Below are 25,866 nucleotides of genomic sequence, written 5' to 3' on the forward strand. Positions count from 1 at the left end.
TGTAATTTGAAAATTAAGAGAGTCTCTGAAACAATCTTGGAGGCCCGGTCTGGAGAGGTGGCCCAGCAGATCTTTGCCATGCTGCTACAGGAGGCATCAGGGGGTCTCAGATGCCTCCCCTTTGCCAGTGGATCGGGCACATCGGGTGGCTGGCCCTCGGTATCACAATTATCCAAGGGACATAGTGGTCTGTTTTCATAAGTATGCTGATAAGGAGCAGATTCAACATGCTGCTCAAAAGACTGGAGGGGAAGTTGTTTGAGATGAGGCTACTGTGTCCATCTATGCTGATTTGGCACCTGCTACCTTGCACCGGTGGCGGGATTATAAAGATTGACTGAGCTGCTCTGCACTAAGGAAATACACTATTGTTGGATTTTTCCCATCGGTTTAGCGTTTATGGTTAATTGCACCACCCATGTTCAGGGTTTGGTGGCGGAGGTGCGGAATCATATGGCTACTGCTGGGATGTCCCTTAATTTGGATTTTGAAGAACCTGCCCAGTTCTCGCGGCCTTCCCAGACTTCTACTTCTGATTCTATGTGTTGGAAGCGTGTTACCAGTAGTGGCTAGATGGTCTCTACTAAACCTTCTGGCCCTACTTGATTGCCTTGCTTTATGGCTTTCTTTGAGAACTTTCATTTTGGATATTTCTTACTAGGAACTGCACTATTGGTTTTGGTGGTCTTTTCATTTAGCTTTTGGGACAGCCATGTTGGGGACGTTTTGATTGGTTTCTTCCTCTCCATATTGGCCACTGTGTTCTTTGTGGGCCTTTGGTTGATGGGTGTGGGGGGTAGGGTGAGGGATGGGGAGGGAACAGGAAAGAATTGTGGAAGGGAAAGGCTGGTGTGTGCATTGGAGTTTTCTCTGTATGTGGTGAATATTCTATTGGGTGTATGGTGTGAGAGTATATGGCATTTTGATTTGTTTTCTTGGTTATGACTATTTAGTTGTGCTTTTAACTATCCTTGGTCGTCTGGCTAAGCTTACCTTTCTGTCTTACAATGTAAACGGCCTAAATTACCCCCAAAAGAGGCAGCTCTTTTTCTTTCTTTTTTTTCCAAATTCTTTATTCATTTTTCATCTTACATCAAGTACACAATATTACATCCTTTTCAAAGAAGCAGTACACACTTGCATAGATGTCATTTTTTTGCAAGAAACAGATTTTTTTGCCTAGACATCAGCATTTGTTGGCTCATAAGTCCTGCCCTCATGCTTTTTTTGCTTCCAACAAATCTAATACTAAGACTTACCTAAGAATAGTCTTACTGGGTCAGAACAATGGGGATTGTAATTCATAAGAACATCAAATGTATCCATCATCAGACCTATGCAGATCCTGAAGGAAGGTTTCTGTTTGTGAAGATTGAACTTGATTCTCATTTGTATACCTTAGTTAATGTTTATGTTCCAAATAGGAATCAGGGCCTCTTTTTTGGAACAACAGTTGCTACTCTTCCGAGAAAGGGTCTCTGCTGGTTGGTGGCAAGGATCATCATTTATTCCTTAATATAATTCAGAGGTGTGACTTGGTGGATGTGTAGAGATTGTGGCATCCAGGGGTCCAGGATTATACTTTTTATTTCCCTTTACATTGCTATTATACTAGAATTGATCTTTGGCTTCTGGATAAGTCCCTTTAGCATCAGGTTGTTTCGGTACAAATTGAGCCGATGGTGTGGTCTGATCATTCCCCGATCACTTTTCAATTTCTTCATCAGTCTCCTGCAGGAGGCTTACGTTATTGGGTACTAAGAGCAGATAGTGTAGCTGGTTTTAAGAAAGGTTTGAACAAGTTCCTGCAGGAAAAGTCCATAGTCTGTTATTGAGAAAGACATGGGGGAAGCCACTGCTTGCCCTGGATCGGTAGCATGGAATATTGCTACTTCTTGGATTTGATTGGCCACTGTGAGAACGGGCTACTGGACTTGATGGACCATTGGTCTGACCCAGTAAGGCTATTCTTATGTTCTTAAGAATGGTTAAAAAAACAGAATCCATTCTTAACCCGCAAACTGCCTGTATTACTAATTTTTTGTGGAGCGGGACCACATTTGCCCTTTTCCAGTCCTCCAATATGACTTCCAACTCTAGAGAAGCATTGAAAAAGTCAGCCAGCAGAGCCACCAGAACTTCCCTAAGTTCCTTCAGTACCCTCGAATGTACACCATCTGGCCCCATTGCTTTGTTCACTTTTAGTTTAGCTAGCTTTTCACAAACATAGGCCTCTGGAAATCATTCAGGGTCTACCTCACCTCCATTCCTATTTGTGTTTGCCTTCTGAAGTACCATTCCTGATGTGAACACAAAACAGAAATATTTATTAAGCAATTCAGCTTTATCTTTATCAGCTTCTACATACTATTCCTCCCCTTCGAGTTTCACAATGCTACTTTTGTACTGCCTCCTATCACTAACATATCTATAAAATGTCTTGTCCCCCTATTTTACTGTCTGCTATTTTTTGTTCCATTTGCATCTTTGGTTTCCTGACTACAAGACCAGCCTCTCTTGACTTTTCCAGATATTTTTGACCGTCTTCTTCTTTCTGTGATCTTTTGTAAGTTATGAAAGCTAGCCTCTTTTTCCTTACCTTCTCAGCTACTAAAATTGTTAGCACTTACAAATCTAATCTAATCTAATCTAATCCTTAGGTTTGTATACCGCATCATCTCCACATTCGTAGAGCTCGATGCGGTTTACAGTAGGAGAAATAGGAAGGAACTACAACAGAGGGTTAGAGGTAGAAGTGTGAAGAAAATTTAGATGACTTGGGATGCCAAGATATAAGAGTTTCCTTAATTCCTAAGTTGGAGGGAGACTTACATTTTTTGAGAAAAGCCAGGTTTTCAGATGTTTGCGGAAAACTTGGAGAGAGCTCAAGTTCCGAAGAGGGGAGGTAAGGTTGTTCCAGAGCTCAAATACAAATACAAAAATGTTCCTATTTTATAATGACCAATTTAGTGCACACTAATTATTAGCACACACTAACGCTAAGACAACCATTATATTCATATGAGCATCATAGAACTTAGCACATGCTAAATTGGTTAGTGCCCCTTAATGAATTCCCCCTTATTCTCATCTATAAAAATATTTTCGAAATATAAGCAGAAAAGTTTTTCTTTTATTATTACAACATTACACATCTCAACTATTAGTAGAGTACCTGAATAAAATAACTTCATACCTTTATATCATCATCAATTTGCTGCCATTCTTCAAATGTGAAACTGGAAGCCGTAGCAGCAGCTTTATCTTTTCGGAGAGCTCTGCTTTCTGGAGCTAAACTTGCAAGCCGGTTTTCACAGAATTCTGTAAGATCTGGATAATGCCCTTCTTCTCCGGACCTTAGAAATGAACAGATATTGCATGTTTCCAAATTTAGACAACTGAATATAAAGAGATTAGGTTCTTGCCTTGCTAATATCTTTTCTATTAGATAGGTATGTCATTCTAGACTGGAGGGTATGCTCCCCATGCTTGTGAGCCATGCAGAAGGAATCCATTTTTAACACCTCCTCCTTCATTAGAGAGCTCTGCTGCCCCCTTCAGTTTGTACCAAAGCAGGCAATAACCCTATATAAAAAGACATAAAAAGAAGGAATATGGGGAATCTCCTCGAACTACAGCTTTGTTCTGCTCTGAAAATATAACAAACATGTTAAACGTTGCAATTGAACAATCGAAACACTTAAATAATCATACCAATCATAAACATTTATGGAGCTCAAACATTTCCCCAATGTGTTATTCTTCATACCCTTAAGATCTGACTGACATCCAAAATTTCAGTTTTGACATGAATTTTCTGATTGAGACAGTAGACAGGTGCAGGAGATAATTAACAGGGTGGGGCTTCAAAAATGACACACCCATCTACTAGAAAAGATATTAGCAAGGCAAGAAACTAATCTCTTTTTCTAATGCAATAGGTGTATCATTCTGGACAATAAGAACATACAAAAGCAGTCCCAGAAATCTAGGGCAGGGCCTTTGTGTCGGCTCATAGTACTGAAGACCCAAAGGTGGAGTACTCCCTTGCCACCACATCCACTCTGTAAAACTTGGAAAAAGTATGTACAGTGGACCAGGCTACTGTCCTAAAAAATCTCAGGTGAAACCGCCTGAACTTCTAGTCAAATGCACGTTCATTGAGTTTGATGACTGTTTTCCACAGGCAATATATGTTGCCGAAATGGCCCTGTGAATCCATCTGGAAATTGTGGTCTTGGATGTCAGTTTGACTGGCGAGCACAAAAAGATGGTCAGACAGTCAGAACTCATTAGTAACCTCAAGATATTGTAGGAGGACTCTCCTCACATCCAACTTTTTCAGAATCCGGTCCTCCTTCTTTGATCCTGTGGACTGGAAATCATTGGCAAAAATGTGCATATAGAAACTCAGGTCTCTGTGATCTTGAAAAAGGGATCTCTGCATGAAAGTGCCTTTAGTTCTGAGATTCTTCTCGCTGTCGTAATGGCCATGAGGAAAACCATCCTAATTGTAAGATCCATCAAGGATGCTTCCTTAAGTGGTTTGTATGGAGCCTAAGGCCTTGCAAAACCACATTAAGGTTTAATGACAGAAACGGGTGTTTTACCAGTTGCCTGAGCCGTAGCATTCCTTTTAGGAATCTGGTTATGTCAGGATGAGACGCCAAGGAAGCTTTATGCTCTCGTGCCCTGAAACAAGAGAATCCCACAACTTAGTCACCAAGGGACACCACTGCAAGACCCTTGTCAAGAACAGCTTGGAGGAAAGCTAACAACACTTAGAATGGAGCAGAGAATGGTTCCACCTTCTCCTTAGTGCACCAGTGCTGAAATGTTTCTGATGCCTTAGCATTAGCAGAGACCATCATAGGTTTTTTGGCTCCGAGTAGTAATCATTACCTCTAAATATCCTTTGCATGCTAACACAGCACGCAAAAGAACCATGCCATAAGAGCAAAGCGATTCAGATCTTCTATGACTATTGGCCCCTGAGAAAGAAGGTCTGGCTGCACCTGCAGTATGAGACCTGCACCCCTCTGAAGACGCACTAGACCTGCATACCACGGTCTACGTGACCAATCTGGTGCCATGAGAATGACTTTCCCCAGATGGTTTGCAATCCTGTGGAGTATCCATTCTATCTTGGGCCACAAAGGAAACATGTACAAGAGCGTCCAGACCTGCACTTCTGGGTTCGGATCTTCAACTGAAGAAGTGGTCCACCTTCTTGTTTTTTGCTGTCACCATCAAATCGAATGTTGGGCGACCCCCAACTATGAACAATGGATTGGAAGGTAGTGACAGAGAACATCCATTCTGCCGGATCCAGTGTCTGTCTGCTGAGGAAATTGGCCTAGACATTGTCCACTCCCACTACATGCACCACTGAAAGAGCCAGAAGATGAAACTCTGCCCACCAGAACAGTAAGCAGGGCCTCCAGAATCAGCTGCACACTCTTGGTGCCTTCCTGGTAATTGATATACACCACCACAGTAGCACTGTCCAAGAAGACTCAGACCGCTTGTCCCTCCATTCTTTTCTCCATTTTCTGCAACGCCAAGTGAATGGATCGAAGCTCCAATCTGTTGAGCGACCACTTCCTTTGGGAGACTGACCAATATACCTGGATCGGGCATCTGTTGCAGTGACCCCCCTTCCCCAGCTGAATAGGCTGGCATCCATTGTCACTATTATCCATAAAGCTATTCTGAGAGGTATACTCCTTGATAACACCAGTGGGTGGAGCCACCAGGCCATACTGGCACAGGATTTCAAGTCCATGGCAGTCATCTGCGGGGAGTCCAATTGTGGCAACTAATGCCAATAGTACAGCGCTCTGGAGAGACACATAATAAATAAAATAATAAAAATAATTTTATTCTTGTATACCGCCATACCCGTAAAGTTCTAGGCGGTTTACATCCATTAATTAAGGTCCGTGATAACACACGGATTTACAAAATTTTGACAAAGATACAGGCAATGAAGTGGGGGGGGGAACTTTTTTGAAGAGATTAGGTCGAGGTAAACGGTAATACAGGAGGATGGGTTGTAAGATATGATATAGCGAGAGAGAGATGAAATCGGGAGGGGGGGAAGGGACAGCCGAAGGGGCGGGGTAGAGAGGGAAAGGGGAGAAAATAGGGGGCAAGGGGGATTAAAAGGCCTGTTCACGGAAAAGGTGCGTTTTGAGAAGTTTTCTGAAGCTAAGGTAAGAGGGGGCCTCGAGTATCATTTGGGCAAGCCAAGGGTTCAGCTTGGCTGCCTGGTAAGCAAAGGTTTTGTCGAGAAATCTTTTGAAATGACATAATTTTAGGGATGGGAAGACAAACAGCTGTATTCTGTGGGATTTCTTGTTGGTGTGGTTCAGAGTGAAATGGTGATTGAGGTATCTAGGTAATAGGCCAAAAACAGTTTTGTAACAGAAGCAGGCGAATTTGAACAGGATTCTGGATTCGAAGGGGAGCCAATGCAGTTGGTGGTAGAAAGGAGTGATGTGGTCCCATTTGTTCAGGCCGAATATGAGGCGGACGGCAGTGTTCTGGATCAGTTTTAGTCTCCTAAGGGTTTTCTTTGTGGAGCTCAGATAAATGATATTGCAATAGTCTAGTACGCTCAGGACAGAGGACTGTACCAGAAGGCGGAAAGAGGAGTCGTCAAAGTATTTTTTTATGATGCGCAGTTTCCAGAGCACCGAGAAGCATTTCTTGACAGTGAGATCGGTGTGATTTTCTAGGGATAGATGTTTGTCTAGAGTGACTCCCAGTATTTTTAATGTTTGTTCGAGGGGGAAGACCAAGCCTTTCACTTGGATTGTGGAGACTTTGATTTTTTCATTGGGGGAGGCTAGGAAGAATTTTGTTTTGTCCGGGTTTAGTTTTAATCTGTAGGATTGCATCCAGAGTTCTATCTGATTAAGTATGCTTGTGATGTGGGCTAGTAGATCTGGGGAGAAGGTGGTGAGTGGGATGACTATTGTGATGTCATCTGCGTAGATGAAGGATTTGAGTTTGAGGTTTTGAAGGAGGTTCCCCAGGGAGGCGAGGTAGATATTAAATAGTGTGGGGGACAGGGGGGAGCCCTGCGGCACCCCGCAGGAATTAACCCAGCTAGATGAGGAGGAATCGTTTTTGCGAACTCTGTAGGATCTGTTTCGTAGGAATCCGTGAAACCAGCTGAAGACCTGGTCGGAGATGCCAATGTGGGTCAGGCATTCTAGGAGAATGTTGTGGTCTACTAGGTCGAACGCACTGCTCAGATCGAGTTGAAGGATCAAGGCGCTGGAGCCCAGGCTAAAGAGGGTATGCAAGTAGTCGAATAAGGCTGCAATAATGGTTTCAGTGCTGTGGTCAGTTCGAAAGCCCGATTGATTGTCACATAGTATGTTGAATTTATCCAGGTATGCGGTGAGTTCAGCATTTACTATCCCTTCCGCTATTTTGGTGAATAGAGGAATGCTAGCGATAGGTCTGTAATTAGAAGGGGCGTTTGGGGGTTCTTTCGTGTTTTTTATGATTGGGGTTAGCATAATATGGCCTTGCTCAGGTGGAACCACATCTATCATGGAGCCTAGCACTTGGAGATAATGCCACATGGATAGAGCTGGCTTGGCCAACAAGTTCGTTATCTGGGTACAAAGCTTCTGTCTAAGTGCCTCTGAAAGATAGACATGGCCTTCTGCCATGCTGAAGACAACTCCCAGGTATTCCAGTGACTGGGACGGACCCAGCTGGCTCTTTCAGAAATTCACTATCATAGAGAGCATTGGCCATGTAATCCACCCTTGTTAATAGAAGCTGGGGCAAAGACTCGCTCTTCACCAGCGCAAACCCATGCAATCTGGTATGACAGGTGCGTGTCACAAAAGAAGCCACTGCAGCTGCTTTGATTCTCAAGGCCAGTGCTTCAAACTGTCTTTTAAGGATCACATTCACTCTGTGATCCTGCATATCCTTTAATACCATGCCCCTTACTTAGCAGGAACATGTGTTTGGTTACCTGAGTTATTAAGGAATCTGCCTTAGGCTGAGCGAACATCTGCTGACACACCTGCACCACTGGATACAGCCAAGCTATTGTCTTGGCTACCTTTAATTACCCCTCAGGAGCATCCCAATGCTCTGTTACTAAACACTCATATCAGGATACCAGGGAAAAGGAGATGACTGGCCTCTCACTTCACTCAGAACCTGTTGGGAGTCCAACTGTAACTCCCACAGGGAATCAGCAATGAGCTCTAACAGAGCTGAGGGTTTAATCAGTCTGCAAACCATGTGGTCATCCCCCTGGTCAATGGTCACCACTGTATCTTGCACACTTGCACCTGTCTGTGACCCTGCATCTCCCAGCAGGGAGAACAAGAAAGGCATACAGATAGACCCGATAGACCCCTTTAACCTCCAAGTCTCTCTCTCAAAGGTCCACTGGATCCTGGCCAGCCTCTGATACTGAGCCAGATGTGCCCCGGAAGCCCAAGCCCCCTCACGCGCCCCATTGTGTGCTACCAGACCTCCCCTGGGGATCTCATCCATCCAAATAGACTCTCCACATCAGATTAACAGATTCAGAAGAAAATGCTGTTTTAGGTGACTCCAGCTTGCATCTTTTGGGCTCGCAGCTTCCACACTCCTACGCTTATGTAGATCACCATTCTGGAGCTCTGGAAGAATTTTCTCCCAGCAGACAGTCCCCTGATGGCTCCTCTGTCTTTTCTTGCAATTCCCGCACCTATATCTGCAAGATCGTAATGTTATTAGCCATCAGCACACTCTGATCCTCTTGTGCAGATATTCTGTGTTCCACCTCTGTAATTCTCCTACCTTGCAAGTCAAACTTTTCATTCAACTCATTGACTGCCAATTGTAGCTTGTTAAGGCTATCCGCTAGTGCCACCGTGATGGATTTTGTGATCTCCTGAATCCAGTCACCAGCCAGCACCATAAATAAGGCTGAATCCACTGCCATTTAGCATTGTGGAGAATGTGGCTTGTCTTTAATTATTTTTGGGCTTTTCGCCGGCATACTGGGTGCCCCTCAGCGTTAAATAAATCATGGGGAGGCAGAATACTTTCCCTTCCCGTCTGGGCTCCGAGAAACCTTCCAAAGAAGCCGGAAAACTGTTCAAAAAGGCTGATAATTAGTTGGGGAGATCGGAACTCTGCGGTCCCGCGTCCTGTTAAGCAGGTCGCACCACTTGACCCCACCCCCCCCCATGGTGTGGTTTAATATTAAGAAAGGCATAGAGAGGACTCATTCAAAAGTAAAGATTCTAGACTTTACAAAAAACTAACTTTGTTCGGATGGAGGATTACTTCTATGAATTGGTACCTCGATGGGAACATGTGGAAGAAGTAAGAAAGCAGTGGGCAAAACTGAAAGGAACTACAGCAACAAACCATTTTGTAAGGAAAGTAGGTGAAAGTAAGAGGAAAAGAAAGCCACTCTAGTTCTCAAAAGTAGTAGCTAAGCAGGTAAAGAAAGAGGTTAGCTTTCATAATAAACTATAAAAGATCACTGAAAGAGGAAGACAGACAAAAATATCTGGAAAAATTAAGAGAGGTTGGTCGAGTAGTCAGGAAAGCAAAGATGCAAATGGAAGAAAAAATAGCTGACATAGTAAAACAAGGGGGGTGGACAAGACATTTTTAGATATATTAGTGATAGGAAAAAGTGCAAAAGTGGCATTGTAAAACTCAAAAGGTAAAGGGGAGAAATATGTAGAAGCTGATAAACATAAGGCTGAACTATTTAATAAATATTTCTATTCTGTGTTCACAGCTGAAGCACTAGAAGTAGGACCGCAGAAGACAAACACAAATAGGGACGAAGGTGTGGTAGACCCTGATCGATTTTCAGAGGGTTGTGTTCGTGAGGAGCTAGCTAAACTAAGTGAACAAAGTAATGGGGCCAGATGGTGTATATTTGAAATACTGAAGGCATTTGGGGAAGTTCTGGTGTCTCCGCTGACTGACATTTTCAATGCTTCTTTAGAGTCAGGAATGGTACCGGAGAACTAGAGAAAGGTGGATGTGGTCCCTCTCCACAAAGGTGAAAATAAGGAAGAAGTAGAACTACAGGCCGGTAAGTCTGGCTTCTGTGGAAAGTAAATCAATGGAATGCTTTTAAAACAGAATAGTGACGTTTCTGAAATCCAGTGATTACAGGACCCGAGGCAACATGGATTCATTAGAGGCAGGTCTTGTCAGACAAATCTGATCAATTTCTTTGACTAGGTGACCAGAGATTTGGATAGAGGGAGAGCACTAGATGTGGTGTATTTAGATTTTAACAAAGCCTTTGACAGTATTCCACACAGGCATCTAATAAATGAGTGTCCTCAGTATGGTCCCCAAAGTGATGGACTGGGTCAGAAACTGAATGAGTGGAAGATGATAGAGGGTAGTAGTCAATGGAGATCGCTCTGAAGAAAGGGATGTTACCAGTAGTGTGTCTCAAGGTTTGGTTCTTGGACCTACTCTTTTTTAACATTTTTTAAGCGATATTATTAAAGGGCTGTTAAGATTTGCCTCTTTGCGAATGATACCACAATCTGCAATAGAGCAGACACCCCTGATGGTGTGAATAACATGAGGAAGGACCTAGCGAAGTTTGAAAAATGGTCTGAATTCTGGCAGCTAAGAGTTATGCTAAGAAGTGCAAGGTCGTGTACCTGGGCTGCAAAAACCCATTGAAACAGTACAGTTTAGGGAGTGAAGAACTTTTGTGCACAAAAGAGGTGCAGGATTTGGGTGTGATAATATATGATGACCTTAAGGTGGCTAAACAGATTGAAAAGGCGACAGCAAAATCTAGAGGGATGCTAGGGTGAATAGGGAGAGACATGGCTAGTAGGGAAAAGGATGTATTTATATCATAAGACTGGTGAGACCTCATTTAGAATACTGTATGCAATTCTGGAGACTGCACCTTCAAAAAGATAAAAACAGGAAGGCTACTAAAATGGTCGGTGGTATTCATCATAAGACATACAAGGACAGACTTTAAAATAAATAAAATTAAGTAGGAATAAGAACATAAGAATTGCCGCTGCTGGGTCAGACCAGTAGTCCGCAGCGGCCCCCAGGTCAAAGACCAATGCCCTAACTAAGATTAGCCTTACCTGCATATATTCTGGTTCAGCAGAAACTTGTCTAACTTTGTCTTGAATCCCTGGAGGGTGTTTTCCCCTATAACAGCCTCCGGCAGAGCATTCCAGTCTTCCACCATTCTCTGGGTGAAGAAGAACTTCCTTATGTTTGTACGGAATGTATCCCCTTTTAATTTTAGAGAGTGCCCTCTCGTTCTCCCTGCCTTGGAGAGGGTGAACAACCTGTCCTTATCTAATAAGTCTATCCCCTTCAGTACCTTGAATGTTTCGAACATGTCCCCTCTCAATCTCCTTTGTTCGAGGGAGAAGAGGCCCAGTTTCCTATAATCTTTCACTGTACAGCAGCTCCTCCAACCCCTTAACCATCTTAATCGCTCTTCTCCGGACCCTTTCGAGTAGTACCGTGTACTTCTTCATGTCGGCAACCAGTGATGTACACAGTACTCCAGGTGAGGGTGCACCATAGCCTGGTACAGCAGCATGATAACCTTCTCCGATCTGTTTGTGATCCTCTTCTTTATCATTCCTAGCATTCTGTTCGTCCTTTTCGCAGCCACCGCACACTGTGTGGACGGCTTCATTGACTTGTTGATCAGAACTCCCAAGTCCCTTTCCTGGATGGTCTCTCCAAGTACCGCCCCGGACATCTTGTATTCATGCATGAGATTTTTGTTACCGACATGCATCACTTTACATTTATCCATGTTGAACCTCATCTGCCATGTTGATGTCCATTCCTCGAGCTTGATTATGTCACACTGCAGATCTTCGCAATCTCCCTGCGTCTTCACTACTCTGAATAACTTCCTATCGTTCGCAAATTTAATCACTTCGCTTGTCGCACCTATGTCCAGATCGTTTATAAAGATGTTGAAGAGCACGGGTCCAAGCACCGAGCCCTGCGGCACCTCACTAGTGACGCTCTTCCAGTCTGAGTATTGTCCATTCACTCCCACTCTCTGTTTCCTATGCTCCGCTAAAAATGATCCCGCCAAAAATGAGGTGGATCGTTTTTGGCGGTTGTGGGAGAACCCTTGAAACAGCAATGTGCGAAACATGTTGGGTCCAACCCTCCCAAGCCTAGTTATTTAAACAATGAGTGAAGACTGATAAATGAATTAATTTTGAAAACAGCATTGCGAAGCTAAGTTTTTTAAGTTCAAACAATTTTTATTGATGCAAACAGCAGCAAATACAATGCCAGGGCACCCCAAGGGTGCACAATACAAACAATGATGCATCATATAAAGAATAGAACAAGCACATACAGAAGAAGAGTAACAGCAACAAAACTCCTCTCCTTTCTAATCTACGCAGGGCAAGCGAGACTGGTGGGGGCAGAAAGGCACTCCGAGGTCCTGGACTATGATGAGCCCTGAAGATGCCACACACCCCTCTCCTCATCTAACCCCACAGATCATACCTGTGACGAAGTTCCAGAACCTTTCAATATCCCCCCACCACTCCAATCCCCCCATCCCTCTCCCCCAATGGTACTCTCCACCCCGCCTCACCATTACTCACCATTGCTCTCTTAGCCCTACAAACTGAGCGCCCAGATTAGGACACCCATCTTAAAACCTCACTGTGTCCCTTTGGATGCAAGGACTGCAGATATGGCTCCCAGATATTCAAGAACAGCATCTTTCGCTTCCTACCCCCTCGTGCCTCCCAGGTGGCCAATTGATGCAGCGAAGCTAAGTTTTTAAATATTAAATATTTATATATTTATACTTTATGAAATCTTTATCAACGGGTATTAATCGGTATGAAGTAAATGATAAAGCACTTGCACTTTTGAGATATAGGAAGAATTTAGCACAAAACACGATGCACTTTAAACCGTCTGAAAGAATTGGAAAAAAAGTTTAAACAGTATGAGCCGATGAGGAGATTACCACATAAAGCTCACCACTATGAAAGATTTTTGAGGCGGTGGAGTGGTGGGACTGAGGTGCTAAAAAAACATATTTAAAATATTTTTTTCTTTGAACTATTTAAAGAGTTTTGTATACTTAGAGTATTTTCTATATACTTTGTTCCTTTTCTATACTCTGAGTAAAGGAACTGGGAATTTTTGTAATAGAGGATAGTGGCCCTATATATCAGCAACATCTGTTGACAAATAAGGAACACCAGCACTGAAACAACTGCTAAAGCAAGGTCTAATGAAAACATTTCAGCAAACACTGCCTACCCTTTGCAGCAGAGAGCATGAACACTATAGTACATAGTAAGCATACTTAATGTTGCTACTGTGTTATGTTAACCAACTGAACTAGCTAAATCACATTTTGGTGATCTTAGTAAAAGAGGCCATTACAAGTTATAAACTCTTTGTGTAATACGTATACTGCAATATAATAAGAAATAGCTACCTCAGTATCCTCAAAATCTTTTCCAAGTGCTTAACATCGGTACATTTTTCAATGAAGCTGTAGTCAAGATGATCAATGGGAATATAAAAGGTTTTTGTTGTTCCATAGTTCAATAATGACGAGACTTCTTGAGCACTCATAGCTTAAAACCCTGGAAAAGAAAAACACTCATAAGGCTGATTGAACTTTAAACTGCAGGCAGCAGTAGCTGGTGTGGAGTGGGCAGGCCCTGAGGGGAAGAAGCTGCCACCAGAGCAGCTGGAGCCCAGGTATTGGAGAGAGTGCCAAGGTTGGAAAAGCTACCACCGGAGCTTTTTCATCACACGGTTCTGGAGATGTTGCCGCTGGAGCTTTCTTATCGCATGGCTTGCCACCTGAAGTCCAGCCTCCCCATAATGGGATAATTCATCGTGGCCATTTCAACACAGCTACGCTGAAATGTCCCACAGTGAAACGTCCAGGATGAAGCACAGCTGTGCTGAAATGTCCCACTGTGAAATGTCCAGGATGAATCATCCAATTCCAAGTCTATCTCCCTAAATCAAGAATACTAGTATGTTTATGGTGGTCCATAACAAGTCTTGATGCTATTATAGGGAAGATTAGGTACTTACCTTGATAATCTTCTTTCTAGTAAATAGGCACATCTTTCTTGAACACATGGGTTGTGCATCTCTGATTGCGAGATCTGGTGTAAAGAGTTTCATTTACATTTTTCTGCTCTACCTCCCATCACACTGGGCTGTCCTCTAATTCCTCAGTACATATCAAAGTAGATGGTCAGCCCTAGAGAAGAAACATAACAGGGAAAGGCATGGGGACTCTCCCTGAGAAAAAAGTCTATTCTGCTCATATTATAACATTTAACACAAAATAAACATGAACCTTTATAACATGCGACCTCACCTGGAGTATTACATTCAGTTCTGGTCTCCTTATCTCAAGAAGAAAGATATAGCGGCACTAGAAAAGATTCAAAGAAGAGCGACCAAGTAGATAAAGGGGATGGAGCTCCTCTTGTATGAGGAAAGACTAAAAAGGTTAGGGCTCTTCAGCTTGGAAAAGAGAAGACTGAGCAGAGAAATGATTGAAATCTACAAAATCCTGATTGGAGTAGAACAGGTACAAGTGGATCGATTTTTCACTCTGTCAAAAATTACAAAGACTAGGGAACACTTAATGAAACTGCAGGGAAATACTTTTAAAATCAATAGGAGGAAATATTTTTTCACTCAGAGAATAGTTAAGATCTGGACCACGTTGCCAGAGGTTGTGGTAAAAGTGAATAGTGTAGCTGGTTATAAGAAAGGTTTGGACAAATTCCTGGAGGAAAAGTCCATAGTCTGTTATTAAGATATGGGGGAAGCCTCCGCTTGCCCTCAATCGGTAGCATGGAATATTGCTACTCCTTGGGTTTTGGCCAGGTACTAATGACCTGAATTGGCCAGCATGAGAACGGGCTACTGGGCTTGATGGACCATTGCTCTGACCCAGTAAGACTATTCTTATGTTCTTAACATATAATAATGTGGAACGAACAAGCCACCTACCTGGGTGAAACCTGCACTAACAGTGTTGAAGTTCTGAAAGATAACCCCTGGATTCTTTAGAAAAGATGTAGACTCCCCTATCCTTGACTTTGCAGGAAAGAGGACAGAAACAAGATATCCAGTAACACCGATATGTCTGAGAAAGCAAGAAGGCTAATGAACATCTGACAGAGTAGGCTTCAAAAATGATGCACTTAATCTTCCCTTCTAGTGCAACAGGCACATCATTCTTGAACATGTGGAATGTACCAAAGCAATCTCCAGTATCTAGGGTGAGACATATGCGCCTGCTGAAAGCCCTGTAAATCTGAATGCAGTATCCAATTTGGCCGCTACTTCCACCCTATAGAACTTTCTGAAAGTACATGTGGTCGCTCTCCAAATTTCTTCAGGCGAAACTGCTATAGACTCTGTTCAGGAGGATGCTACATTCCTGGTGGAATGTGCCTTTCAGGATACCAGAGGTCGCTTTCCGCTTCCAATATAAGCTGAAGAAATGGCCAAGTGAATCCATCTAGAAATGGTTGCTTTTGACAGCCCTGGTGACTAGTACCCACCAGCACAAACAGATGATCTGACAGTCGAAACTCACTCATCACTTCCATATAACAAAGCAACACTCTGCAAACATCCAGCAATTCCAGAACTTTGTCACCCTTCTTGGACCCCAAGGGTGTGAAAGCAGGCAACCATACTTCTTGGTTGATATGAAAACTTGATACTACACAGTCACACCCTAGTTCTCTGCAGGATAGAGCCTGCAGTTTAGATACCCACCGTGCTAACATGACTGCCACTAAAAACATTGTTTTGACTGTCAGGTCTATCAATGCTTTCTCCAAAAGCTCATACAGAGCTCTAGAGAGAGACTGTAGGATGAGATTAAGATTCCATGTTGGAAAAGGCTGTACTGGAGGATGCAGACGTAATGATCCTTTTAAAATCTTGGACACATCAGGATGAGAGGCCAATGGTCTTCTATTAATCTGGAATCTGAAGCATGAAAGACTCGCTATCTGTACTTTGAGAGAGCCAACTGCCAGGCCTTTTTCAAGACCCTCTTGAAGGAATGTTAGAAACAAAGGAAGAGGAGCCGTGACCAGGTCCTCACGCTTTTGTGCACACCAATCCTTGCAGCACTTCCAGGTCTTCGAATAGTGGCCAGAGTTGTCTGCTTCTTGGACTTTAAAAGTGTGACAATAACCATCTCTGAATATCCTTTACATGTCAAGGCTGTGCGCTCAAGAGCCATGCTGTAAGACCAAAGCACTCCGGATCCACCAGGATGATTGGGCCCTGTGAGAGTAACCCTGGAAGACAGGGCAGCCCAAAGATTTTGGCTCCTCTTTAGATGGATCAGATCTGCATACCACAGGCACCTCGGCCAATCTGGCATGACAAGAACTACCAATCCCAGGTCTGGAGAACTCTGCCTTTCATGGGCCAAGGAGGGAACACATACAGAAGTCCTGCCTGTGGCCACGGGTATCCAAGCCATCGCTTCCTCACTCGTATCTTCAACTGAAAAACCATGACACTTTCTTGTTGGCCACTAAAGCCATCAGATCAAACACTGGGCACCCCCAATGACTCATAATGCAGTTGATTGCCTTCTGGGATAGGACCCACTCTGTGGGACATAGTCTATCGGCTGAGAAAATCTACTTGCACATTGTCCACTCCACTACACGTGCTGCCAGGAGAGCCAACAGATGGAGCTCTGCTCACTGAAACAACATTTTGGCCTCCAAGCATAGGGGCACACATTTTGTGCCTCCCTGCTGATTGACGTAGGCTACTGCCATTGCATTGTCCGAGATAATTTGTACCGCTTTGACCTGTAGTGAGCTTCCTAACACCTGAAGTTCCAGGTGAATGGCTCTCTGCTCTAATCGGCTGTGAAGGGAACCAAAGTCCCTGCACCAGACGCCCTTCACAGTACACTCCCCAATTGTAAAGGTTATCATAATCACCCACGTGGAGTTGCTATTCCAGGGAACGTTGCTTTGCAACTACAGCTCCAGTCACCAGTTCAGACTGCGATGTGCTTCCGTTGTCCAAGGCAGGGGTGACTGCAATGCATCCGTTTGTGGGGACCAACAGAACAGCACATCCTGGAGAGGGCATAAATATGCCCTCTCCCAGAGGACCATGTCCATAATTGCTACCATTGAGCCCAGAACTTGTAAATAATGCCAAGTTGTCAGTGTTGGCTATCTCAAAACTCACTGATCTGATGCGTAAACTTCTCTCTGTGGGTTTCCTGGAGAAAAACTTTGTTGTCCTTCGTGTTGAAATGGATGCCCAGATACTCCAATAATTGTGTTGGCTACAGGTGGCTCTTTCAAAGTTCACCACCTAGCCTAGGCTCTACAGAATCTGGATTACATGCTCCGCTGTCCTTTCTTTGGATTTGGACAGAGCTTGTATCAGCCAATCATCAAGGTATGGATGCACCTGTATCCCTTCCTTGCGGAGGTGCACTGCAACTACGATCATCACCTTAATGAAGGTGCATGGTGCCGAACTTCCTGTGATCTGGAAAAATGGGGATACGCAGATAAGCCTCTGTCAAATCCAGAGAGGCAAGACATTCCTCCGGCGTTATCGAGGCAATGACTGACCTTGCCATTTCCATGTGGAAGTGCAGTATCTTGAGGACATCATTGACTGGCTTTAGATCCAGAATCGGCCTCCAGAGAGATTTGCATATAAAGGAGGCGACAGGAATGTAAATCTGGCCCATGCATATTCATTAAGGCTATCCTGAAAACTTGACTGGCTAGTGGTCTCCCAGGACAGGGTTAGGAACCACTGATCTAGACTGATTTTGAGCCAAATCAAAGTGTTTTGAGGAAAATAGAGGCTTTTATTTTCAAATTTGGGAAATCCAAGATGGCCACCACAGCAGCAATTTTAGCATAAAAAAACAGCTCACTGGAGCTAAGTGAAGGATCAAAAAACTCAGAGATTAGGATTTTAGAGAAAACCCAGACCATCTGTCCCTCCAGGGTCATCTGCAATTCCCTCAAGGCCAGACGAATAGCCTGTAGCTCTAGACGGTTAACTGACCACCTTCTCTGAGATGGAGTCCAACAGCCCTGAAGAGGACAATGATTGCAGTGAGGTCCCCAGCACCGAAGGCTGGCATCCGTTGTCACCACAATCCAGGAGGCAATGTGTAACTGAACACCCCTTGCAGAGTGATTGAGGAAGAAGCCACAAGTTCATGCTCGCTCAGGCCTCCAAAGTCCACGGCAGATTCATCTGCAAGGCATCTTGGTGGGGTGCCCAGTGGGAGAGCAAAGCATTCTGAAGAGGACACATGTGCGCTCTCGCCCAAGGAACGACATTCAGCATGGCCACCATGGATTAGAGAGTTGCGCGGGGACAGAAATCCCACCCGTCCCCGCCAAAGTCCCACCCGTCCCCACCCGTCCCCGTGAGGAATCCCACCCGTCCCCACCCGTCCCCGTGAGGAATCCCTCCGTCCCCACCCGTCCCCGCGAGGAATCCCCTCCGTCCCCACCCGTCCCCGCGAGGAATCCCCTCCGTCCCCACCCGTCCCTATAAACTTCAGAAATAGTTATTTCATTTAATTATGCTACTGAATTAAAGGCTCTGGTAGAAACCCATTTACAAATAAGCAGAGACTTTATTAATTTGGAAATATTAATTGGGAAGAATACATACTTTGTAAATGGGTTTCTACCAGAGCCTCTAATGTTTATAAATTTTTATCAACACAACTAATATACTACTTTATCCTGAAGCAAAATAAAAAAAAGAAATATAATTCTTTTCCTACCTTTGTTGCCTGGTTTCTGCTTTCCTCATGTTCTCATTCAATTCCTTTCATCCACTGTCTCTCTTCCTTCTGCATCTTCCATTTGCTCTGTTACTGTGCCTCTCCCTTTCTTCCCCCTTCCAAATTGGTCTGGCACCCATCTTCTTCTCTCCGCTCCCCCCATAGTCTGGCATCTGTCTTCTTCCCTGCCAGCGTCTTCTCCCTACTCTCTCTTCCCCATTTCCTTTCAACGTCCTTCTCCCCCCATCTTCCCCATGTCCTGTCAGCGTCCTTCTCCCCCCTCTGTCTTCCACATGTGCTTTCAGTGTCCTTCTCCCCCCTCTGCTTCCCCATGTCCTTTCAGCGTCCTTCTCCACCCCTTTGTCTTCCCCATGTGCTTTCAGCATCCTTCTCCCCCCTCTGTCTTCCACAAGTGCTTTCAGAGTCCTTTCCCCCCCCCGCCCTTCCCATGGCCTTTCAGCGTCCTTCTCCACCCCTTTATCTTCCCCATGTCCTTTCAGCGTCCTTCTCCACCCCTTTGTCTTCCCCATGTGCTTTCAGCATCCTTCTCCCCCCTCTGTCTTCCACAAGTGCTTTCAGAGTCCTTCCCCCCCCCCGCCCTTCCCATGGCCTTTCAGCATCCTTCTCCACCCCTTTGTATTCCCCCATGTGCTTTCAGCGTCCTTCTCCCTCCTCTGTCTTCAAGTGCTTTCAGCGTCCTTCTCCCCCCTCCTTCTCTACCGCCCCGGGTGCAGCACAGCCGGCCAGGTCCCCTTACTTTTGTGGCACTTCCCCGACCGACTGACAACAGCCCCGGTCCGACAAACCTCCCTGCCCTTAACTGCGAATCTAAATTACCTTATTACAGCTGCTGTAAGAAGATAATTTAGATTCGCGGCTACAGGGCAGGGAGGATTGTCGGACCGGGGCTGTTGTCGGTCGGTCGGGGAAGTGCCACAAAAGTAAGGGGACCTGGCCGGCTGTGCTGCAACCGGGGCGGGGTGTGGCGGGGCGGACCGCCCCGTCCCTTGGTAGCCACTCGAACCGCGAGGCTACTCTCCTCCTTACCTGCACTGCCTGCAGCACAGAGCCAAACGGAAGTCTTCCCGACTCAGTCGCACGGCTCTTCTCTCTACCTTCTCTGCTTGCAGCACAGAGCCGAACGGAAGTCTTCCCGACGTCAGCGCTGACATCGGAGGGAGGGAGGGCTTTAAGCTTTAAGCCCTCCCTCCCCTCCGACGTCAGCGCTGACGTCGGGAAGACTTCCGTTCGGCTCTGTGCTGCAAGCAGAGAAGGTAGAGAGAAGAGCCGCGCGACTGAGTACATCCAGCCCCGCAGGAACCCCGCGACCCTCGGAGGCGTCCCCACGGGATCCCCGCGACCCTAGGGGGCGTCCCCACGGGATCCCCGCGACCCTAGGGGCGTCCCCACGGGATCCCCGTGACCCAAAGGGGGAACCCGCGGGATGCCCGCGGGTCCCGCGGGATTCCCGTCGTCCCCGTTCCCGTGCAGCTCTCTACCATGGATCCCAGAACCTGTAGGTAGTTCCACGCCAAAGGAGCTGACTTCTTCAAAAGAGGATGACTGGTGCCGTGGAGATGGATCAATCAACTCCCATGTCAATGATCTCCGCACTGGTGGAGCATCAGATTGAGGTGTGGACTATGACTGCTCAGACTGAACCACCTGGAAAGTCGGTGTCAACATGGCCTGGATAGCCAGTGTCAACATGGCCTCGATAGCTGGTGTTGACGTGGCCATAAGTTGAGTCGGCATCAGCATCTGAAAATGCTCACCCAATTCCTCTCGAAGCATAAGAACATAAGCAGTGCCTCTACTGGGTCAGACCAGAGGTTCATCACGCCCAGCAGTCCACTCACGCGGCGGCCCATCAGGTCCAGGACCTGTATAGTAATCCTCTATCTATACCCCTCTATCCCCTTTTCCTTCAGGAAATCATCTAATTCCTTCTTGAACCCCAATATCGTACTCTGAACTATCACACCCTCTGGAAGCGCGTTCCAGGTGTCCACCACCCTTTGAGTGAAGTAGAACGTCCTAGCATTGGTTCTGAATCTGTCCCCTCTTAACTTTTCCGAATGCCCTCTCATTTTTGTAGTATTTGAAAGTTTGAAGAATCTGTCCCTCTCCACTTTCTCTATGCCCTTCATGATCTTGTAAGTTTCTATCATGTCCCCTCCAAGCCTCCGCTTCTCTAGGGAAAAGAGCCCCAGTTTCTCTAGTCTTTCAGCATATGAAAGGTTTTCCATACCTTTTATCAATCTCGTCGCTCTTTTCTGTACCCTCGAGTATTGCCATATCTTTCTTAAGGTATGGCGACCAATATTGAACGCAGTACTCCAGATGCGGCGAACCATCGCCCGATACAACGGCAGGATAACTTCCTTTGTTCTGGTTGTAATACCTTTCTTGATTATATCTAGCATTCTATTCGCCTTCTTAGAGGCTGCTGTGCACTGTGCCGACGGCTTCATTGTTTTGTCCACCAGTACCCCTAAGTCCCTCTCTAGGCTACTTTCACCCATTACCAGCCCTCCCATCGTATAGCTGTACATCAGGTTTCTGTTTCCTACATGCAAGACTTTACATTTCTCCACGTTAAAGTTCATCTGCCATTTATTCGCCCACTCTCCCAGTTTGTTCAGGTCCCTTTGTAAATCTTCGCAATCCTCTTTAGTCCTAACTCCACTAAATAGTTTGGTGTCATCTGCAAATTTTATAACTTCGCACTTCGTCCCTGTTTCTAGATCATTTATAAATACATTGAACAGCAGCGGCCTGAGCACTGACCCCTGTGGAACTCCACTCGTGACCCTTCTCCAGTCTGAGTAGTGGCCCTTCACTCTTACCCTCTGCTTTCTTCCCGCCAAACAATTTTTGATCCATCTATGTATGTCTCCTTCCACCCCATAGTTCTTCAGTTTCTGTAGTAGGCATTCATGGGATACCTTGTCAAAGGCTTTTTGAAAATCCAAGTATATGATGTCAATGGGGTCCACTTTGTCCATTTGTTTTGTTAATTCCCTCGAAGAAGTGCAATAAGTTCGTTAGGTACGATCTTCCCTTGCAAAAGCCATGTTGGCTTGTTCTCACCAGTTTATTCCTTTCTAGATGCTCATCGATGCTGTCTTTTATCAGCCCTTCCGCCATCTTCCCCGGAACCGAAGTCAGACTTACCGGTCTATAGTTCCCCGGGTCATCTCTCGATCCTTTTTTAAAGATAGGCGTAACATTAGCTATCTTCCAATCCTCCGGGATCACGCCTGTTTTCAGGGATAGATTACAAACCTACTGTAGTAGTTCCGCTATATCCTCCTTTAGTTCCTTCAATATCCTAGGGTGGATTCCGTCTGGGCCCGGAGATTTGTCAGTTTTTAATCTATCTAACTGCTTATGTACGTCTTCAAGGTTTACCTCCATGTATGTTAATTTTTCTGCTTGATCTCCTTTGAAGATTTTTTCAGGTTCCGGTATGTTGGATGTGTCCTCTCTTGTAAATACTGATGAAAAGAACATGTTTAGTCTATCCTACACTTCTTTTTCCTCCTTCATCACTCCTTTCCTATCTCCTTCATCCAGCCGGTCCCACCTCGTCCCTTGCCGGCTCCTTCCCTTTAACATATCTGAAGAACGGTTTGAAATTTTGTGCTTCCCTGGCTAGCTTCTCTTCGTATTCTCTTTTTGCTCTTCTAACCACGTGGTAACATTCCTTTTGATGCTTCCTGTGCTCTTTCCAGTTTTCCCCATTTTTGTCCTTTTCCCACATCCAGAATGATCTTTTCTTATCTCCTACCGCTTTCTTCACTTCTTTAGTTATCCACGCTGGGTCTTTTGTTCGGCTCTTTTTGCATCCTTTTCTAAATCTGGGGATACACAGATTTTGCGCTTCGTTCATCATGCCCATGAATAAAGACCAGGCTTGCTCCACAGTCTGTGATTTCTTTGAGCTGTTCCTAAGTTTCTTTCTTACCATTTCTCTCATCGCTTCGTAGTTTCCTTTCTTGAAGTTGAAAGTTGTCGTTGTGGTTCTTTTCCCCTTTGATATTCCTACTTCAACTTTGAACTGGATCATATTGTGATCGCTGTTACCTAACGGTCCCACTACTTCCACTTCCTTTGCAGGTCTTCTTAGCCCATTGAGGATTAGATCCAGAGTGGCATTCCCTCTCGTTGGTTCTCTGACAAGCTGCTCCATGAAGCAGTCTTGTATAGTCCCCAGGAATCCGGTTTCCTTAGCGCATTTTGAGTTTCCAAGACTCCAGTCTATCCCGGGATAGTTGAAGTCTCCAATAACAATGGTGTTACCGTTTTTGCATTCCCTCATCTCGGCTTCCATTTCTTCGTCGTTTACTTCAGTTTGCCCAGGTGGACGATAGTACAGGCCCATCTTTATCTCGGACCCATTTCTTCCTGGTATTTTAACCCATAGTGATTCCAATTTATCAGTTGTCGCCGCTGTGTCCATTCTGGTCGAGTGTATGTTATCCTTTATGTATAGGGCTATTCCTCCTCCTTTCTGATCTGACCTGTCTTTGCGATAGAGCTTGTATTGTAGTATTGTGTCCCATTTGTTTTCTTCATTCTACCATGTTTCAGAGACCCCAATGATGTCTAGGTTCTCTTTTTTGGCCATGACTTCTAATTCTCCCATTTTGTTCCTTAAATTGCATTAGTATACATGCAATTTAAGTCCTGGTATTTTCTTGTCTTCATTTTTTTTTCCTGTGCTACGGGTCTTCTTATCATCCTCTTCTTGACCTGTCGACTCTTGTTTTTTGCCCATTCTGTCTTCCCCCTGTGCTACGTTCTTTTTATTATCCTCTTGTTCCGTCAACTCTTGTTGTTTGTCCATTGTGTCTTCCCAGCATTTTTCCCACTCAGTATCTTCTTGGGATACCTTCTTCCGAATCATCGACACCTGGTCGACTGTCGGCTTTCCCCTTCTTCTTAGTTTAAAGCCTGCTCTATTCCTCTTCTGACGTTGTTTGCTAGAAGTCTAGTTCCCGCCATGCTCAGGTGTAGTCCATCTCTCCTGAAGAGCTTGTTCTTGCCCCAAAACGTTGTCCAGTTTCTCACAAAGTGGAACCCCTCTTCCTCGCACCATCTCCTCATCCACGCATTTATTGATTGTAGTTCCGTCTGCCTCTTTACATCTGTCCTCGGTACTGGTAGGATCTCTGAAAATGCTATCTTCTGAGTCCTCATTTTCAACTTCCTTCCCAGAATCTTGAACTGTTCGATCAGTGCGTTCCTGTTGTAGTCTCTCCTGCTGACATCATTTGTCCCAATGTGGATCATCACTGCAGTCTCTTCCATCTCTGCTCCTTCTAGGATCCTTTCAATTTTGTCGACGATGTCTTTTGTTCTTGCTCCTGGGAGGCATGTCACTAGCCGATCCTCTCTCTCTCCTGCTATGTGGCTATCTACTTGATTTAGGATTGAGTCTCCCACTAGGATTGCAGACTTTCCCTTTTTTCAGTTTTCACTCCGGTCGCAGGTCTGTGTCCGCAGTGTGCTTTACTGCTACCTCTTCCAGGCACTGGCAAGACCTTGCCTCCCCTTTCTGCTGGATTCCTCTATGGGCTTCTTCTTCCTTGTAGTCATATTGCTCGTGTCCTCCATTCCATGTGGGTATATCTTCGTCCTTCCTACGATGTTCGTGTTCTTGTTCTCTCCTGTAGGCTTCTACGATGAACTCCTCAAGCTCCCTGACTTGTTCTTCGATGTGCCTCTCTCTCATAGGGTCTTCAGCTGTCTTGAATGGGTCTTCTCTCCAGTTCCCGAATCCTGTACTTCAGTCGACTAACTTCCTTCTTCAAGCTTTTCAGCTCCTGACACCGACCACATACATACGACTGCCTCCCCGAGGGGAGGTAGTCGTACATATGGCAGTCCGTGCAGTACACTGGGAAGCTCATCCTCTGGAATCCCTCTGCTTCCATTGCTGTCCGCCTTTTTGGTGTACTCTCTTTTATTGCACTGGCACCTTTTTGCTTGTGTGTGTGTGTTCTCTTCTGTGTCTTCCTCTTCTTTACCTTCTGTGCCTGCCGCTTCCTTTCTTTGCTCTGGGTGTTTTCTTCTGTGCCTGCCTCTTCCTTTCTTGGCTGTCTTTTGCCTGTGTGTGCTGTCCTTACCTTACCTTTGCTTGTGTGTGTATGCTTCCTTTCTTTGCTGTCTTTTGCTTGTGTGTGCTGTCCTTACCTTACCTTAACTTGTATGTGTGTGCTCTCCTATGTGCCTGCCACGTTCTTACCTTTGTGTCCTTAGGTGTGGTGACTCGGTCCTTTTTGAGGCCCTTCGTAAAAGCACTCTTGCTAAGGCGAGCGCCTTTACCGCTTGCCATCGCCGTGCACCGAACAGCTGCGCGCCATTGGCTCCTCCCCTTTTAAGGGGGAGGTCGGATGATGATTCTGGCCACATGGTGGGGGTGGGCGGAGCTTACTCTCACTGCTGCCCCTAACTTCCTGCTCTTGATATCGGCTTGTTTTCTGCTCTTCGCTTCCCTCCTTCCTTCTCCTCTAGCTGCCTGCTCCTACTAGCTCTTCTCCTCTTGCTGCCTGTTTACTCTCTCACCCGAAGCTAGGCACCTCGCATGCCGTTGGCTCCTCCCATTTTAAGGGGGAGGTCGGATGATAATTCTGGCCACGCGGTGGGGGTGGGCGGAGCTTACTCTCGACGCTGCCCCTAACTTCCTGCTCTTGCTATCGGCTTGTTTCCTGGTCTTCACTTCCCTCCTTCCTTCTCTTGCTGCCTGCTCCTACTAGCTCTTCTCCTCAAGCAAATTGTCAATCTTTTGCTTGAGGAAGAGCACTGGTACTTCAGACTTTTTCGCTGGTACCGCTGATGAGGAGGCCGATATCGTGGCACTCACCGAAATCAGGACTGGGCGCTTACAGGACTTTTTTGAGGTCGGCATGACTTGACTCAATGCCACTTTGACCTGCTTCCCAGATGGGTTAGGGGAAGGCTTCTTAACTGGCTTACCCACTGGATGTTGTGACACCAGAGATGTTCTGCCG

The 25,866-nt window shown here is 45.4% G+C and overlaps 1 protein-coding gene across 3 annotated transcripts in view; it reads right to left on the minus strand.

The window, feature by feature from the left end:
• The window catches only part of SPAG1 (sperm associated antigen 1), a 208,728-nt gene that overhangs the window by 177,035 nt on the left and 5,827 nt on the right, over positions 1 to 25,866 (minus strand). For 2 of the 3 annotated variants that reach the window (XM_033933137.1, XM_033933135.1), the window contains exons 2-3: positions 13,490 to 13,640; positions 3,197 to 3,356 (exon numbers count right to left, since the gene is read on the minus strand). In XM_033933137.1, the coding sequence (XP_033789028.1) occupies positions 3,197 to 3,356; positions 13,490 to 13,629 (300 nt within the window). In that variant the 5' untranslated portion in view covers positions 13,630 to 13,640. Of the gene's footprint in view, positions 1 to 3,196; positions 3,357 to 13,489; positions 13,641 to 14,103; positions 14,276 to 25,866 lie in introns of all 3 variants that reach the window. The other variant, XM_033933136.1, reaches the window with a different exon arrangement.

Source organism: Geotrypetes seraphini, chromosome 2 (assembly GCF_902459505.1).
Source record: "Geotrypetes seraphini chromosome 2, aGeoSer1.1, whole genome shotgun sequence".
In the NCBI taxonomy this organism is placed as follows: domain Eukaryota; kingdom Metazoa; phylum Chordata; class Amphibia; order Gymnophiona; family Dermophiidae; genus Geotrypetes; species Geotrypetes seraphini.